This window comes from Danio rerio, chromosome 20 (genome assembly GCF_052040795.2).
Source record: "Danio rerio strain M-AB ecotype USA chromosome 20, GRCz13ab, whole genome shotgun sequence".
Lineage (NCBI taxonomy): Eukaryota > Metazoa > Chordata > Actinopteri > Cypriniformes > Danionidae > Danio > Danio rerio.
The window spans coordinates 46,078,748-46,093,395 of record NC_141040.1 but is presented as its reverse complement, the minus strand read 5'-3'; the positions used below and the strand labels follow the sequence as shown (position 1 = coordinate 46,093,395).

The window sequence follows — 14,648 nt, the reverse complement described above, 5'->3', positions numbered from 1 at the left end:
ATGGCTTGTTCTGTAGACTATCGAAAACTAATAAAGCTTAATAATTTTGACCTAAATTGTTTTTAAAAAATAAAAAACTGCTCTTATTCTAGCCGAAATAGAGCAAACAAGACTTTCTCCAGAAGAAAAAATATTATCAGACATACTGTGAAAATTTTCTTGCTTTGTTAAACATCTTTTGGAAATTTAAAAAAAAATAATAATAAAAAAATTCAAAGGGGGGCTAATAATTCTGACTTTAACTGTATATGCCTATTGGAAGAGAGAATGATGAGTAGAGATATCATTTCTACTGGTAAAAGTGCATTTTATGTCGAATACGAAAGTGGAAGCATGCTGTCTGACTGAACTATTAAAAAATATACAATATCTATATAATATAATTAACTTTTTGGTTAACTCAACTTCTGATATAGAACCACTATATATTTTACAACCCTTGACAATTGAACTGAGGCTATGTATGAAATATTATTACCTCTGATTTGTATTTGGTGATGGCTAAATCTGTGGGTGTCACTATTCAAAATGAAAGCATAGATTAAAATGACGGCGTATGACAGCTGAGCGGAATCCCAGAAAATAAACCAAACTCTGACAAATGTGAGGAGAGTTTACTCACTCGTGACTTGTTTGAACAATTTTGGTCCGTTTAGAAATTTTGCCATGTGAAAGTAAACCGCACCAAGAACAAAAAGTAACATTGTAACAATTTTAAACCCTGTTTTGGAACAAAACAATCGATTTATAGACGTGAAAGCACCCTTAGACTAGTCAACCAAGGCATCAAGCATTGTTACGCCACATAAAGATTCGTACCTTCTACACTGTCAGAACATGAGGTCCCGATGCCGGTGTCACCACTGTCTGAGGCGGCACTATGACGGCGCCCGCGGCTGCTAATGCCAGTGGCAGAAGAGGATGCTTGCCATGCCGAGTCGCAACCTGGGACCCATCCAGGAGAGGACGTGCTCGAACCTACGAAACAAACAGATGAGGGTTAATATGGAAGATGTCCACTTAGTTGTTTTTATTTACAGTTATTTGAGCATCCAATAACACAAAACAACTGGGAAATGCAGCTGGATTAGGGCTGGACGATATTAGAAAAATCTGAAATTGCATTATTTTGTTTAGCTGCAATATATATTGCAATTTTCCCAGAGATAGGTTGCGGCTGGAAGGGCATCCGCTGCGTAAAAACATGATGGATAAGTTGGCAGTTATTCCAATGTGACGATCCTGGATTAATATAGGGATTAAGCCGCAAGGAAAATGAATGAATGAATATATTGCGATATGAATATAATTTCACCAGATGATTTGGATAGCTCTATTTGGAAAGATTTCATTGATTTAGATTGGCAGGATGCTTTAAGTTCTTTTCTATGCAGTTCATAAATCATAATAAATTACATGCAAAAACAAATGAATGGTGCTTTATAGTTTTGGTCTAACAGTAATCAAGTAACTCAGGGGAAAAAAAATAAAAAATTTGAACATCAAATGTAAAATTGCATGGTTATCATTGTATATTTTATTTATTTAGTTAGTTATTTTAAATAACAATTTCTTTAATAAACAATCAAATCTGGCGATGTGACTACTGCAGATACACACATTGCGCTATCGATGCTCAAACGATATATTGTTCAGCCCTAAACTGGATTTTGCTTAAGTACTACAGAACTGCAAACATTTGGCCACATTTACACCTGGCTTCAAGATGCATTTTATTTAGATTCAGCTACAATCGAACGCTAATTGCTAAATGCAGGTGTAAACGTTTTAAGCGGAAGCATTTATGCTTTCGACCACTTCCAGAGGAGGTTGAAAACACATTTGTTCACATTGCTTTCATAGATGCTCGTATGGTTGGAAAAAAAAAATCACCTACTTTTCAGCCTACTGACCTAATTCTTCAATGATTCAGTATGTGGTGTTGATGTGCACTAGCATGGTGCACTTTAAGCTTTGCTATGTAAAATTGTAAATGAAACACACACAATCTTTAAAAACAGTCCTGATTTTAACACAAACCTACAGATATCAGAGCGGAAATTAAAAGCTGTAGCGTTTTGTATCTTTTACAATTTGACTTCATTCGTGCTCACAGGTATTTATTCGGTAATAGATTATTTGTAAGATTAGAAAATGTCCGAACATCAGTCCAGAGACTTTCCATTCAAAGAAAAGTGGTCAAAAAGTGGACAAAAGAGACGGATTGAACCATTGGGAATGTGTCTCTCTCACCAAGAGACTTTAGAGCCAATATTTTTGAAAAAAATCAATATTAATTTATTTAGCAAGAACACATTAATCTGATCAAAAATGCTAGTAAATTGATTTATAATAATACAATCAGTTCACACTTTATTTTAAGGTCTTCTTTTTACTACAGTACGTACTAATCAATTATGCATAATTAATTGCAACTAAACCAAGACCTAGCCCATGTCCTAACCCTAACCATATTAAGTACATGTAGTTATTTCATATTTTCCCTCAGTAGTTAAATAATTCAGTATGTTTATTTATTGCCAAATGAGCTATATATGGCTATTTCATGGCAAGATAACAATGACAACAAAATTAAATGTAACCTGCATTTATTATAACTAGTGTTTTATTACTTCATATTAAACAAAAAATACAAAAACAATCCAATAAAGCACCACAATGTTTTTAACATGTATAATAACACCTAAACTGTTCTTATGATTATTAAGATTTTAAACCTGATCCCTAGTCATTTACCTATTTGAGCAGTTCAAACACAAAATAAGGTCAAGTTCAGTGAACCAATTGGTCAGTCTTGTGCTAAAAAGCTTGTCCCCGATGTGTGCTGGCCTAATCTATTCTAAGGTGTAATCCGTTTAGATGCCACCATTTAGGCTGTCCTCCATAAAGCCTGCCAGGGGAAAAAATGGTATATGAAATCTCTCTTGCCAACATCTCTTGCGCATCTATGATTTGCTTCCAATAAGATGAACAGAAAAACTGAGAAAATATATTATTATTTTATATTTGGTAACTGTTTATTTGACCTTGTTACACATGATCCATGTAATAACTACAGTAATAATAACAATGCATTATGCATTATCACATGTGATGTTCTCTAGACCTATCTATCTAAGCTTATCTATTCAGAGACCATTAACACAGAATGCATTTTTCAATTAAAATGTTTTCCATTGTTTCTAATATGTGAACCTGCGCTTGACGGGTGCATATGACTGCTACCTTTGATTTCCTTTATTGTTAAATAATACTTGCAAAGTATTTGAAAAACAATGCATATATATATATATATATATATATATATATATATATATATATATATATATTTTTTTTTTTTTTTTTTTTCTTCTTTTGTAGGTACAGTCTGTAGAAACACCTAACACATGCAGTTTTATTGTGCAATATATATCTTTGGAAAAGCAAAAAATGGAATTTCAAGTACTTTTCCCTGAAACAGCATTACATCACAGAGCTAATTTACAGAAAAATGAAAAGTTAAATACTTCAGATGCTTCATGTGAAGACGCTAAAACTCATTGAAAATCACTAAGGTCAGAGCCCAAATTAGACCCTCGTAATTCCTAGGTAGAAAAAAAACCTCAAGTTCACAGTAGTTCATATGAAAGTGATCCACATTAGGCATCATGACAGAGTAGCAGATCTGTAAATATCCTGGGTAAACAGAGCTGCTTGTTGACGGGGCACCAAGCGTTCTTCTAGCCCACCAGCAGTTATGCAATGTGATATGAATTATTAAGACGACTGGCAGAGAGTTTGAATCTGTAGCATCGCTGTTCAATATTTAGACAACTTTCAACACAGAATAATCAGCACTGAATTAATGTGCGATTTACACAAGAGAGCAAAAAATACTGAAATATTGTACTAAAGATGCATGTAAGCTAGGGCTGGGCCGATAAACTTTATTATATCGAATCACAATAAAATTTGTCAATAAAAATGATAAACTCTGGACTTTTTTATTCTATATTGATTGAAGAGCCAATCACACAGCTGAAATGTACACCAATGGGAAACTAAATGTGTGTTGATATTAGAGATATTTTGCCGCAGAAAATTTATCAGCCAAAAATATGTCATGCCATTTAATGGCCCCTTTAATTTGTGTGGCTTTAGTCATTGTTGGGTTAGTCTTTTAAATCTGGAAGCATTAGCAACTTATATCGAAATATATATCGTTATCTTTCAATATGGAAAATAATTATCGAGATAGCATTTTTGCGATATCGTCCAGCCCTAATGTAAGGCAAGAAATTAAAAAATTCAATATTTGAGAGGAAAAACTACAATTATTAACAGAATTTAGAGCATTTAAATGTTTTAACAGTAAAAAGATCATAGAAATTAATTTTCATACATTATTAGAAGCTACAAACCTGAAACTATAGTATAGTATAGTATAGCATAGTATTTATGAGATATATCTTTCTAGAAATTACAGTTTACTTTGCTTTAGGATAAAATCAATCCAAAAAAATAGTCCTTTATTTAGATAATTTTTTTGTTCATCATTTTGTTCATTTTGTTCATCTTTTTAGATGTCATATTTGAATAGATTTTTAGACAAAACTTCAATATAACTTTAGAAAAGTTAAGAAAGCTCTATTTGAAATCTTTAATACTACTATAATACTAAGTATAATAGTGACCATTCTCAGTGGGTCAGACCTTTTACTCAGAAACATTTTACAAAAAAAATACTACCTAATTAACCATATAGGGTAAAATTAAGTGATTTTATATAGATGGTAATAACTGATCTATGCAAATAAAGTATCTTAAAGTTTCAAATAGCATTTGTGAAAATAAAAACGTCAAAACAGATATCTACATAAAACTCAATCAACATACTTATTAACATTTAGATTTAATTATTATTTTGGGGTTCCAGAGTATCATTACCAAATGATCCTTACTCTTAATATGCCTGACAATTTTTTTGTTTATATTAATGCCTGTAACACTGAATGACGTCCAAGTGAATGTCTTAAACAAATCATGCCAAAAATTCAGAGACCGCACACATGCATAGGAACAATTATGACATCTGTGTGCCACAGCACTGCATACATTACAGAGACTCCTCTATTAAAGGGACAGATCCTGTTATAGAGACCCTTGTGCCTCAAACTGTCCATTGACTTAAACAAAACAGCCATAAATGATGCCGTCAAAACTGCACACGCACAACAACATCACAAAGCCCACGAGAAAACATCAAATTATCTAATATATCACAAGCTGAGCGCGAGGAACAACAATACACGCGCCGTTACACGCGCCAGTCCAAGATCAAACATGGCTGTCCTTATAAACATATATCTGCCTTACAGCATGTCAAAATATAAGGGATATATTCTCACCAATCTTATAAGCGTCGAAACCGTCCTCGAAGTCGTTCCTGGCCCACATCGCGCTCGGTCTCAGTGACTCAAGCCTCAGACCCAACACAAAAAACCGAGAGAAAATGCGCGATCCCACCAAGAAGATAGAGGGGGAGGAATTTAAGTCAAACCGCATTCCATAGTGACGGGTGACTGGAAGAACCTGCGTTTTTATAAGCGTTTATGAAGCGTTTCCGTGTGTCGCGACGCTGTAGCTCCTGAAAAGCTGGCGCAAATGTCGCAGATTTGAGTTACTGTGAAGCGGTGCTGTTCGCACTGTGACTCGCTGGCAGCTGCATCGCGAGGATGTGATCTCACTGGCCGCAGAATCTCCTCCAGAGACGCTGACGGAGAAACGCAATCACAGCGACACTGACTCCGCCCACCGGGAGCAGAAAGGCGGAGCCACCGCAGGAGCACACTACAGTTGAAGTCAGAATTTTTAGCCCTCCTGAATTATAGACCACATGTATGATTTTCCCCTAATTTCTGTTTAAGGGAGAGATTTTTCCAACACATTTCTAAACATAGGTGTTAATAACTCATTCTAATAACTGATTTATTTTTGTCATGGTGACAGTAAATAATATTTTATTAGATATTTTCAAGATAGTAGTGTTCAGCTTAAAGTGCAATTTAAGGGCTTAACTAGGTTGATTTAGCAAGTTATTGTACAACAGTGGTTTGTTCTTTAGACAATTGGGGGGGAAATGCTTAAGAGGGCTAATAATATTGACCTTAAACTCTGAGGAATTAATTTATATCTTGATTTATGAGTATATTATAACTAATTTCTATGGTTTAGTTTTTAATTAGAGTTCACACTTTGCTTTTTAAAACATAAAATAATCATTAATGGTGCAATAAAATATGTTTTTCTATTTATTTTACAATAAAGAAAAATAATGCTGAAACTAACTAACAGATGGAATAAAAGAGCAATGAGACAGACAAAGAATAAAAGAGGGGATGGATGGATGGATGGATAATAGATAAAAATGTAGATAGAGCAATAGACAGATAGAATGATAGATGGATGGATAGTGAAGTTGTTTGAAAAGAGATAGATAGATAGATAGATAGATAGATAGATAGATAGATAGATAGATAGATAGATAGATAGATAGATAGATAGATAGATAGATAGATAGATAGATAGATAGATAGATAGATAGATAGATAGAATGGATGGATAGTTAGATAATAGATAAAAATGTAGATAGAGCAATAAAAAGATAGAACGATGGATGGATGATGGATGGATGGATGGATGGATAGATGGAGTGAATATTTTGAAAAGAGATAGATAGATAGATGGATAGATAGGTAGGATAGATAGATAGATAGATAGATAGATAGATAGATAGATAGATAGATAGATAGATAGATAGATAGATAGATAGATAGATAGATAGATAAAACAATGGATGGATGGATGGATAGAACAATAGATAAAAAGTACGCTAGAACAGCAGATGAATGGATAGACAGACGGACGGACGGACAGACAGACAGACAGACAGACAGACAGATAGATTATATAAGGGATTTGTCCCCCCTCAGGAAACTGAGGTAAAGTTGGTTTCATATTCACACATTCTGACTTTCGTGTTGGATAGTACAGCAGAATTTAAAAAGTCTAATACAGATTAATTATAATGACGTACTGTTATGCACACAATATGACAACTTGTGACTTGCTCCCTATATTGTTTAGCACGCTACTTCGAATATTCAGTCTGAAATCACACGCAAATAATTTCAACACAACATCAGCACTATTTCATTGACCATGCACAATGTTGCCTTTGATAGTCGTTGGCTGCTAATATCAACTCCCTATTACGAATTTGCTACAAATATATTTCAAAAATTCTATAAAAAAGGTTAAAGTCCGAATGTGCAAATATAAAACAAACTTTACCTCCATCCTCAGGGACACCCCAAAATTAAATAACTTAAATGACTTCCATTATCCTATGTGGATAAAATAAAATGGCAATGGTTGAAATCTACCAGAACACCCACCCCCATTCAGATGGCACATTCTTCTAGAGGGAAACACAGCACAACTATTTATATTTAAAGCTGTTTAAGGCTGTTTGTTTCCACACCTGCTTGACAGACTTAGGGGTTGTTGTCCAAGCTGCCCAAATGGGCCATTCATTTCTTCACATTCCTCTGCAGTATTCACATCTATTTACCTTGCTGTCTCATTACACTCAAACCCTTAGGAGAACTACCGAGAGAGACGCAGGAAACTCTGCTTTTTTCTCTTGCGCAACATATAAATGCACAAAACATAGGGATGGTGGCCCTGATTTTTCACAACATCCGTATTGCAAAACACATGGCATTACATCAATGTACAATTATCATGATAACCGAGGAAACAATTGTCACATGTATTCACTCGTTAATGTAATGCAACAACTTTTTAAAATTAAAAATTGATATATTTATGTGTTTGGAAAAAATAATTACACTACACGTCAAAATTCTAATTGCACACAAAGACTAACATTGGTTAGTTATTTGCCTAATTGGGTTTATTTAAACTGGTGAAAGGCTGCATAACAAGTGTATTATCAAAATTCAGTTGTCCATGATGTCTTAATTAAGATCATGCATTCAATTCCAATTATCCAGTTCTGTGGACAAGCTATTTACACAGGCTTCAAATTCAACTCTAGATTAACAATTATGGTTTATAGCTTGTGCTGGAATCATTCAAGGTGCAAACCATAGTTCTATCAGGGTTTATTGTATCCCTTTGACAATAAGAGATAATCTGTATTAATAAAAAGATTGAGTTTAAACGAAAGCTCAGTCTAAAAAAATACTTCCGCAGTATTGTGTAAGCACCTCAGGGTCTATTAACCTGATTTATTACAGTATGCATAAAGTGCTTATATTGACAATTAGAGCTGGAGCTGACCTGCACTTCATTTAAAACGATGTAATGTTTCTTAAAAGAACAGTTCACCCCAAAATCAATGTATTAATTACTCGCCCACTTTGTAAACTTTATGGCTTGTATTTTGTGTGTGTGTGTGTAAGTGTTTTTGTGACATCAGGACATAAATCTGTATAATAACTTAGGTATGACAGTTACAAGAAGATGGTGAAATATGAGGACATTGCTAATGTCCTAATTTCTCAAAAAGCCTATAAAACACTCAGAATGAGATTTTTTCAGAAAGTAAAACTGTTTCCTGTGATTTAGTACACTTTAAAAACAATGGAAACCTATGCAATGTCCCCACAATTTACAAAAACAAATGTGTGTGTGTGTGAGTGAGACAAAGTTGTTAAGAACTTAACTGGTCACTCACTGGTTGTACAGAATGAAAATAAGAAGGAAATGAAATAATGTAATAGATTTGTGCAATGTGAGATTGGAACGCGAGACTGACAGGTGAATCGGTGCAGCGGCAGCAGTAATGCAGTCAATGTATCGGTCCGTTGTGGTGAAGAAGGAGCTGTGCTGAAAGGCAATGCCCTTGATTTACTGGTCAATCTACGTTCCTACTCTCACCTATAAGCTTTTGGTCATGACCGAAAGGACAAAGTCACCAATACAAGCGGCCGAAATTAGTTTCCTTTGCAGGGTGGCAGGGCACACCTTTATAGATAGGGTGAGGAGCTCTGTCACCCAGGAGGAGTTCGGAGTAGAGCCGCTGCTCCTCCACATCGAGGGAAGTCAGCTGAGGTGGCTCGGGCATCTGTTTTGGATTCCTCCTGGACAAGGGAGGTGAAGTTATATTCATCTTGAACAAGATAACCCCTGGCCGGGGAGTTTACATGATCTCCCTTTGCTCGCATGGGTTTCCCCTAAGTTCCCTGGTTTCTTCCCACAGTCCAAAGACATGCAGTATAAGTGAATTGATTAAACCAAATTGGCACAGTATATGAGCATTTAGCTCTAGGCTTCCAATGCACAAACATATGCCTTTCATTTAGGGGTCTATCACACTGTGGCAACTTCCAATAATCACTAATAGGCCCAAAGAACTAACCCAGTGGAGCTCTCGAGACCTACGTGAGCTCAGACTCCCCACTTAACATGCCTTATTATTAATCAGCAGCTACAGCTGCATCCATACATCATTGAAATGACTCAAATAACTTATAAAGTCATCTGGAATGGCAAAGAAAGTGTACATGCAGGACTTTGGATTCCTCTTCAACGCCTTCTCCATCTTACCCCAGACATGCTCAATAATGTTCATCTCTGGTGACTGGGCTGGCCCATCCTGGAGCAATCCTGGTAAGTGTGAACTCTTGAATTTTAAATAGCGTTGTGCAAATTGGGGCTTAATGAAAATATCATAGTCTTAAGCTTCAAGTTCAAATAAAATTAAATCTGAAAAACCAAAACATTTGCAAAAATATGCTGAAAATATTCCACTGATAATCAAATCCGTTTCATGAGTGAATTACATCAACAAAGATCCTATTCAGAAGTTCACCTAAACACATTAGACACCATTTATAGCAACTGTATGTAAAACAGCGACCACTACTATATTATTCCTCAAACTATGTTCTGTAGAAAAAAGAAAATCAAACAGGTTTGAACCAACAATTGAGAGAGTAAATAAATGACAGTGTGTTCATTAAGACCAAGCAAAGTCTTTAAAAAAGGCTTCTGCTACAAGCTGTGTCTTGCTAAACACCACCTGTGCATATAAACCCATACCGAGCAGGTGAACAAAACCCCAGAGCAGACATTCCTGCAGACTATAGAGCTGTGGTACTGGATGACACTGAGGTCTGTCGTCACACAACAGAAGCACAGTTCTGGCCCACTCACTCCACACACAGAGACCTTACACTTCACAAAACAAAGAGCACTCACACACACACTTTCTGAACCGCTCTGTGATACAGCCAAAATGCAGCCAAGAGGCATCACTTCTACTGCTCATAATATGTCAGCGCATAACTTTTTCTGGGCTGTTGCACAATAGAAATGAATGATAGCTCAGATCATACAGCTTATCAGGAAGAGGTGTGCTATTACTTACAGAAGTGACCTGACTTCTGAAAAAATATAAGAAAAATACACTTAAGAGCAGAACATGAGCGAAAGCAAATAATGATTGACTATTAAAGAAAGTTGGGTCAAAAAGATACAACCTACATACACAAAAAAGGCATTTGCTGTTTGTTCAGACTACTCATTTAAAAATGAATTCTTGAGTTTTAGGGGGGCAATCTAATTGTTATACAGTATCCACTTTGTAACAAACACAATTTGTAAAAACTAATAAGTGAACTTAATTACTTCATGTTGTCCCAACACAAATCGGTTGTGTAGAACCCAGCATTTGTTTTACAGAGTAGCAACCACCACGAACATATAACCAGCAACTACATAGAACTCAAAACACCCCCATTAACACCCTAACAACCAAATCTGAGAACATATTGTAGTTTACTCAAAACTCAATTGAACCATATATCAATGCTGTCAACCACCAAGAAAAACATAACATTGTGAACCCTTTAAGGTCGACTCTTGGAACAATAAATAATTGCCAAGCAACCACCCAGAGAACTATAGACAGGGTTTCTGCAGGTTTCATCAAGTGAAATTTAAGACAGTTTAAGACCATTATAAATTACATTTTAGGCTTTTTTTGCTTGCCAAAAATAAATAAATAAATAAATAAATAAATAAATAAATATATATATAATGATTATTTATATTATAAATTAATAAATAAAAAATGTAATATAAATCATTAAAATATTCTTACACATTACATGCTTATAAATATTATAAATATATATATTTATTTGTTGGCCATTTGTGTTATAAAACCTTACATTTCTTGCCTATTTAGAAATATTATGCCTACTCCCCAATACTTCAGTAAAGAGTTTTTTTTTTTAATGGAAGATAACGTAAAGGGATATATGGCTTTGTTATTATCATGAGAAACTGTGTGTTTTTCTTTTTCCTGGGAATTCCTGGGAATTACTTTGGAGAAATTGCTGTTAAAATGTCTAACAGCAATTGTCTATTGTCTCTCTTCGCAAGAAAATTAAAAAAATATATAAACTTAATATATAAAAAAATGGTTTATTAAATGGATTGTTGGTGATTGGATGGATGTTGGACTGATTTGGTAGCTTTAATTCAACAGAGAAAAATTAAGACCCATTTAAAATGATTTAAGACACTTAAATCACTTTACTAATCTGGGGTCGCCACAGCAAGCTGCAACCCATCACTGGGAAACACCCATACACACTCATTCACACACATACACTACGGACAATTTGGCTGACCCAAATCAACTGAAGCGTATGTCTTTGGACTGTGGGGGAAACCGGAGCACCCGAAGCAAACCCACACAAACAGGAGGAGAACATGCAAACTCATACACAGAAATACCAACTGACCCAGCTGAGGCTCAAACCAGCGAACTTCGTGCTGTAAGGCGACATTGCTACACACTGCGCCACCCTCAATTCAATTCAATTCTTTAAAAAAAATTTGGTGTCCCAATTCTCTTTAGCGTGAAGATATAGGGCTAAGGGGAAGAGCTGGATACCCCTCGAAACTATGATTTTTTAGGACCAGACTCGAAACCAAGGGGTACGAAAGTTTCCCAAAATACACCAGCCACAAGCTGCACCCAGAAGTCAGAAGATGCACAAATGAGTATTTTTTTGTCATTACAAATTTTTACAACAAACAAGCGCATGTTTTAATACATTCATAATGGTATTCGTATTTTACAATCATGCTTAAAAAAACAAAAAAGCTGAAATAAAACCATTAAATCTATAATCCCTAACAATAAATCCTGTATAGCAGTCCCACAACATTCTGACACTCAATGACAATCGAATACCCTGTTAAAAAAGTCTATTGGCTGGAAATGGGCTTCTTGCAGTGTCCGCTATAATGTTAATGTTGTTTTCGTGTGTTTAGATAGATGGATATGGCCACTGTGCAAATGCGCAGTACAGTTACAATCTTATTGCCACGTTTGATCTTTATGATAACATAATACATGGCTTCAGTAAATTCCTGAAGATAAATACCAAATATGCAACTTGAGCAGTTGCCATTGTCGATCTCATATGAAGTAAGAGATTGCGATGACATATGATGAAGTGTGCAGGTGCTGTAGTGCTGTCCCATTTCTTAGGGCTAAATTTGGTACCCCTTTCCCTTCACACTCTGTTTCAAGGGCCAAGGGGAAGGGGTAGGGGTACAAAAATAGAGTTGGGATTGGGCCTTTGTATTACTTTTAGTTTAGTTAAACATTTAGTTGAAACCGGATTAACTTATTAAAATAAGTTAAAGCAACATAAAAATATTTGTTGTCTTGAGTTTTTGTCAGTTTTTTTTACAGTGTAGAGTGTTTACCAACTTACTGAAACAAATCAAATTCAGTTAGATTTTTTTAGTTTGTTGGTTTTGTTTGAAACATCAGCACCTACAATGTTAAGAATCCACTGTTAAACTTGACTACACAATACTGTAGCACAGAAAAATCAACCCCAATCACATACAGCAAGATAACATTTCAATGATCATTTTCCATAAACAACATTTTCACATTTCCAACCGTGCAATCGTGTTTTTACAGAGCAGAGGCGCTTGACCTCCCTGCAAATGAATAAACACTATTGCTACTCGACCAAAACAACACATTTCCTCTCAGAGAGACAGGTTAGCACGCCACTCATGTTGACAATTTCACTCCTATATTTTGTCACCAGACTTGGGGGGGGGGGGGGGGGGGGGGGGGGTTTGGGAGAGAACTACATGAATAATTCCCTGCAGTCTGGAGCATGTGGGACGTACAAACCAGGGCATCAAGAATCAGTGTTTTTGTGCATGTTATCGGGCTAATTCAGACTGCGCCCAACCCCCACTTCCTGTCTCTCTGCCAGGAAACCAGCGGCTGCATTCAACACAGTAGACCTGCAGAGTAACACTATCAACCTGTAGATATTGCAAAGAACGGCTAGACTGTATTTCATTTAATGAATGCAATTCAGAATTTAAACATATCTTGAAAATGGCAAAAAACATAGTCTATGCTTTTTAAAAATACAAAAACGATCCATAATTCAATATAAAACATGGATGTTTTGTTTAACTCTTGCATTGTTATGATTAAAACATGACCTTTGCGTTCAAGCAAAGCATTAAAAGGGTCATCTGCGTTAATAACGAAGCATCTCAAAGCCTATGACAGAGAATTGACAGATGACAGAATTGATTTAAATCAATTCTAGTGTCAAAATCAGTAGCAATGGCCCATTTTATGATATTATTTGCCATGTTTACTGTTTGTACAAACTACTTGAAGCTGAAACAACACAATTCTTGATTTATTTGGGGACAGCTTCATTGTTTTATGTTCAATCCACTTAAATTTGTGAAAACTAACAAGTTTAATAATTTCCTTAAAACTTAAACTTAATTCCCTTATGTTGTCCCAACAAAACTCGATTGTGTGGAGCTCAGTATTTTTTTACAGTGTACAGAAAAATACAAGCAGAAATATAGATGTGTAAATGGCAAACTTACAGTTGTTGGTCGACATGAGAAAGGCACATTATGGAGAAGTAGCGGGAGGAAGTGGTGTTTGAGCAAACGTTACCTCGTGGGGAAATCTGTCAGCCAATGAGATGACAACAAACACAACACTGACACTTTTTGAATAGGTGTGACATAATCACTTCCTTAGTGTCACGAAAATAATGTCAACATTCATCACAATGATTTGGATCTAAATTTCCCAATTTAAAAGAATAGTTCATCCCAAAATGAAAACGTGGTCACCATTTACTCACCTAATATTTTTGTTCACATTCTGTTTTTGTAAAAAAAAAAAAAAAAAAAAAAAAAATCAATTACAATATAATTGTTACATATCGTTAGCTTTTTTTTTTTTTTTTTTTTTACAAAAATAGGAAAATAGGAATAAAAAGGAAAGGGAAAAAGAAAAATTCAAACAAATTAAGAGTAATAAGTGTAAAAAATATTACAATCAACTAAATGCAGTCATTCAACAATCACAATCAAGTGTTCAGGTATGGTCAATGTTGAAAGTAAATATTTACAAATCAACAGTATAAGCTAATAATAGTAAAAAAAAAGAATATTAGATAAAATGTAAATTAATAAATGAATTATAAGTAAGGAGAGTGCGTCTCATAAATGGAAAACAAGATGTTAAGAGA

At 35.0% G+C, this 14,648-nt stretch overlaps 1 protein-coding gene across 2 annotated transcripts in view; it reads right to left on the bottom strand.

Annotated features, from left to right (window-relative positions):
• Positions 1-14,024, bottom strand: part of cep85l (centrosomal protein 85L) — a 108,848-nt gene extending 94,824 nt beyond the window's left edge. Inside the window, exons 1-2 of one of the 2 annotated variants that reach the window (XM_087298763.1) lie at positions 13,993-14,024; positions 820-978 (exon numbers count right to left, since the gene is read on the bottom strand). In XM_087298763.1, coding sequence (XP_087154889.1) covers positions 820-978; positions 13,993-14,008 — 175 coding nt within the window. In that variant the 5' untranslated portion in view covers positions 14,009-14,024. Of the gene's footprint in view, positions 1-819; positions 979-5,408; positions 5,767-13,992 lie in introns of those variants that run through there. The other variant, XM_087298762.1, reaches the window with a different exon arrangement.
• Between the last annotated feature and the right edge of the window lie 624 nt (positions 14,025-14,648).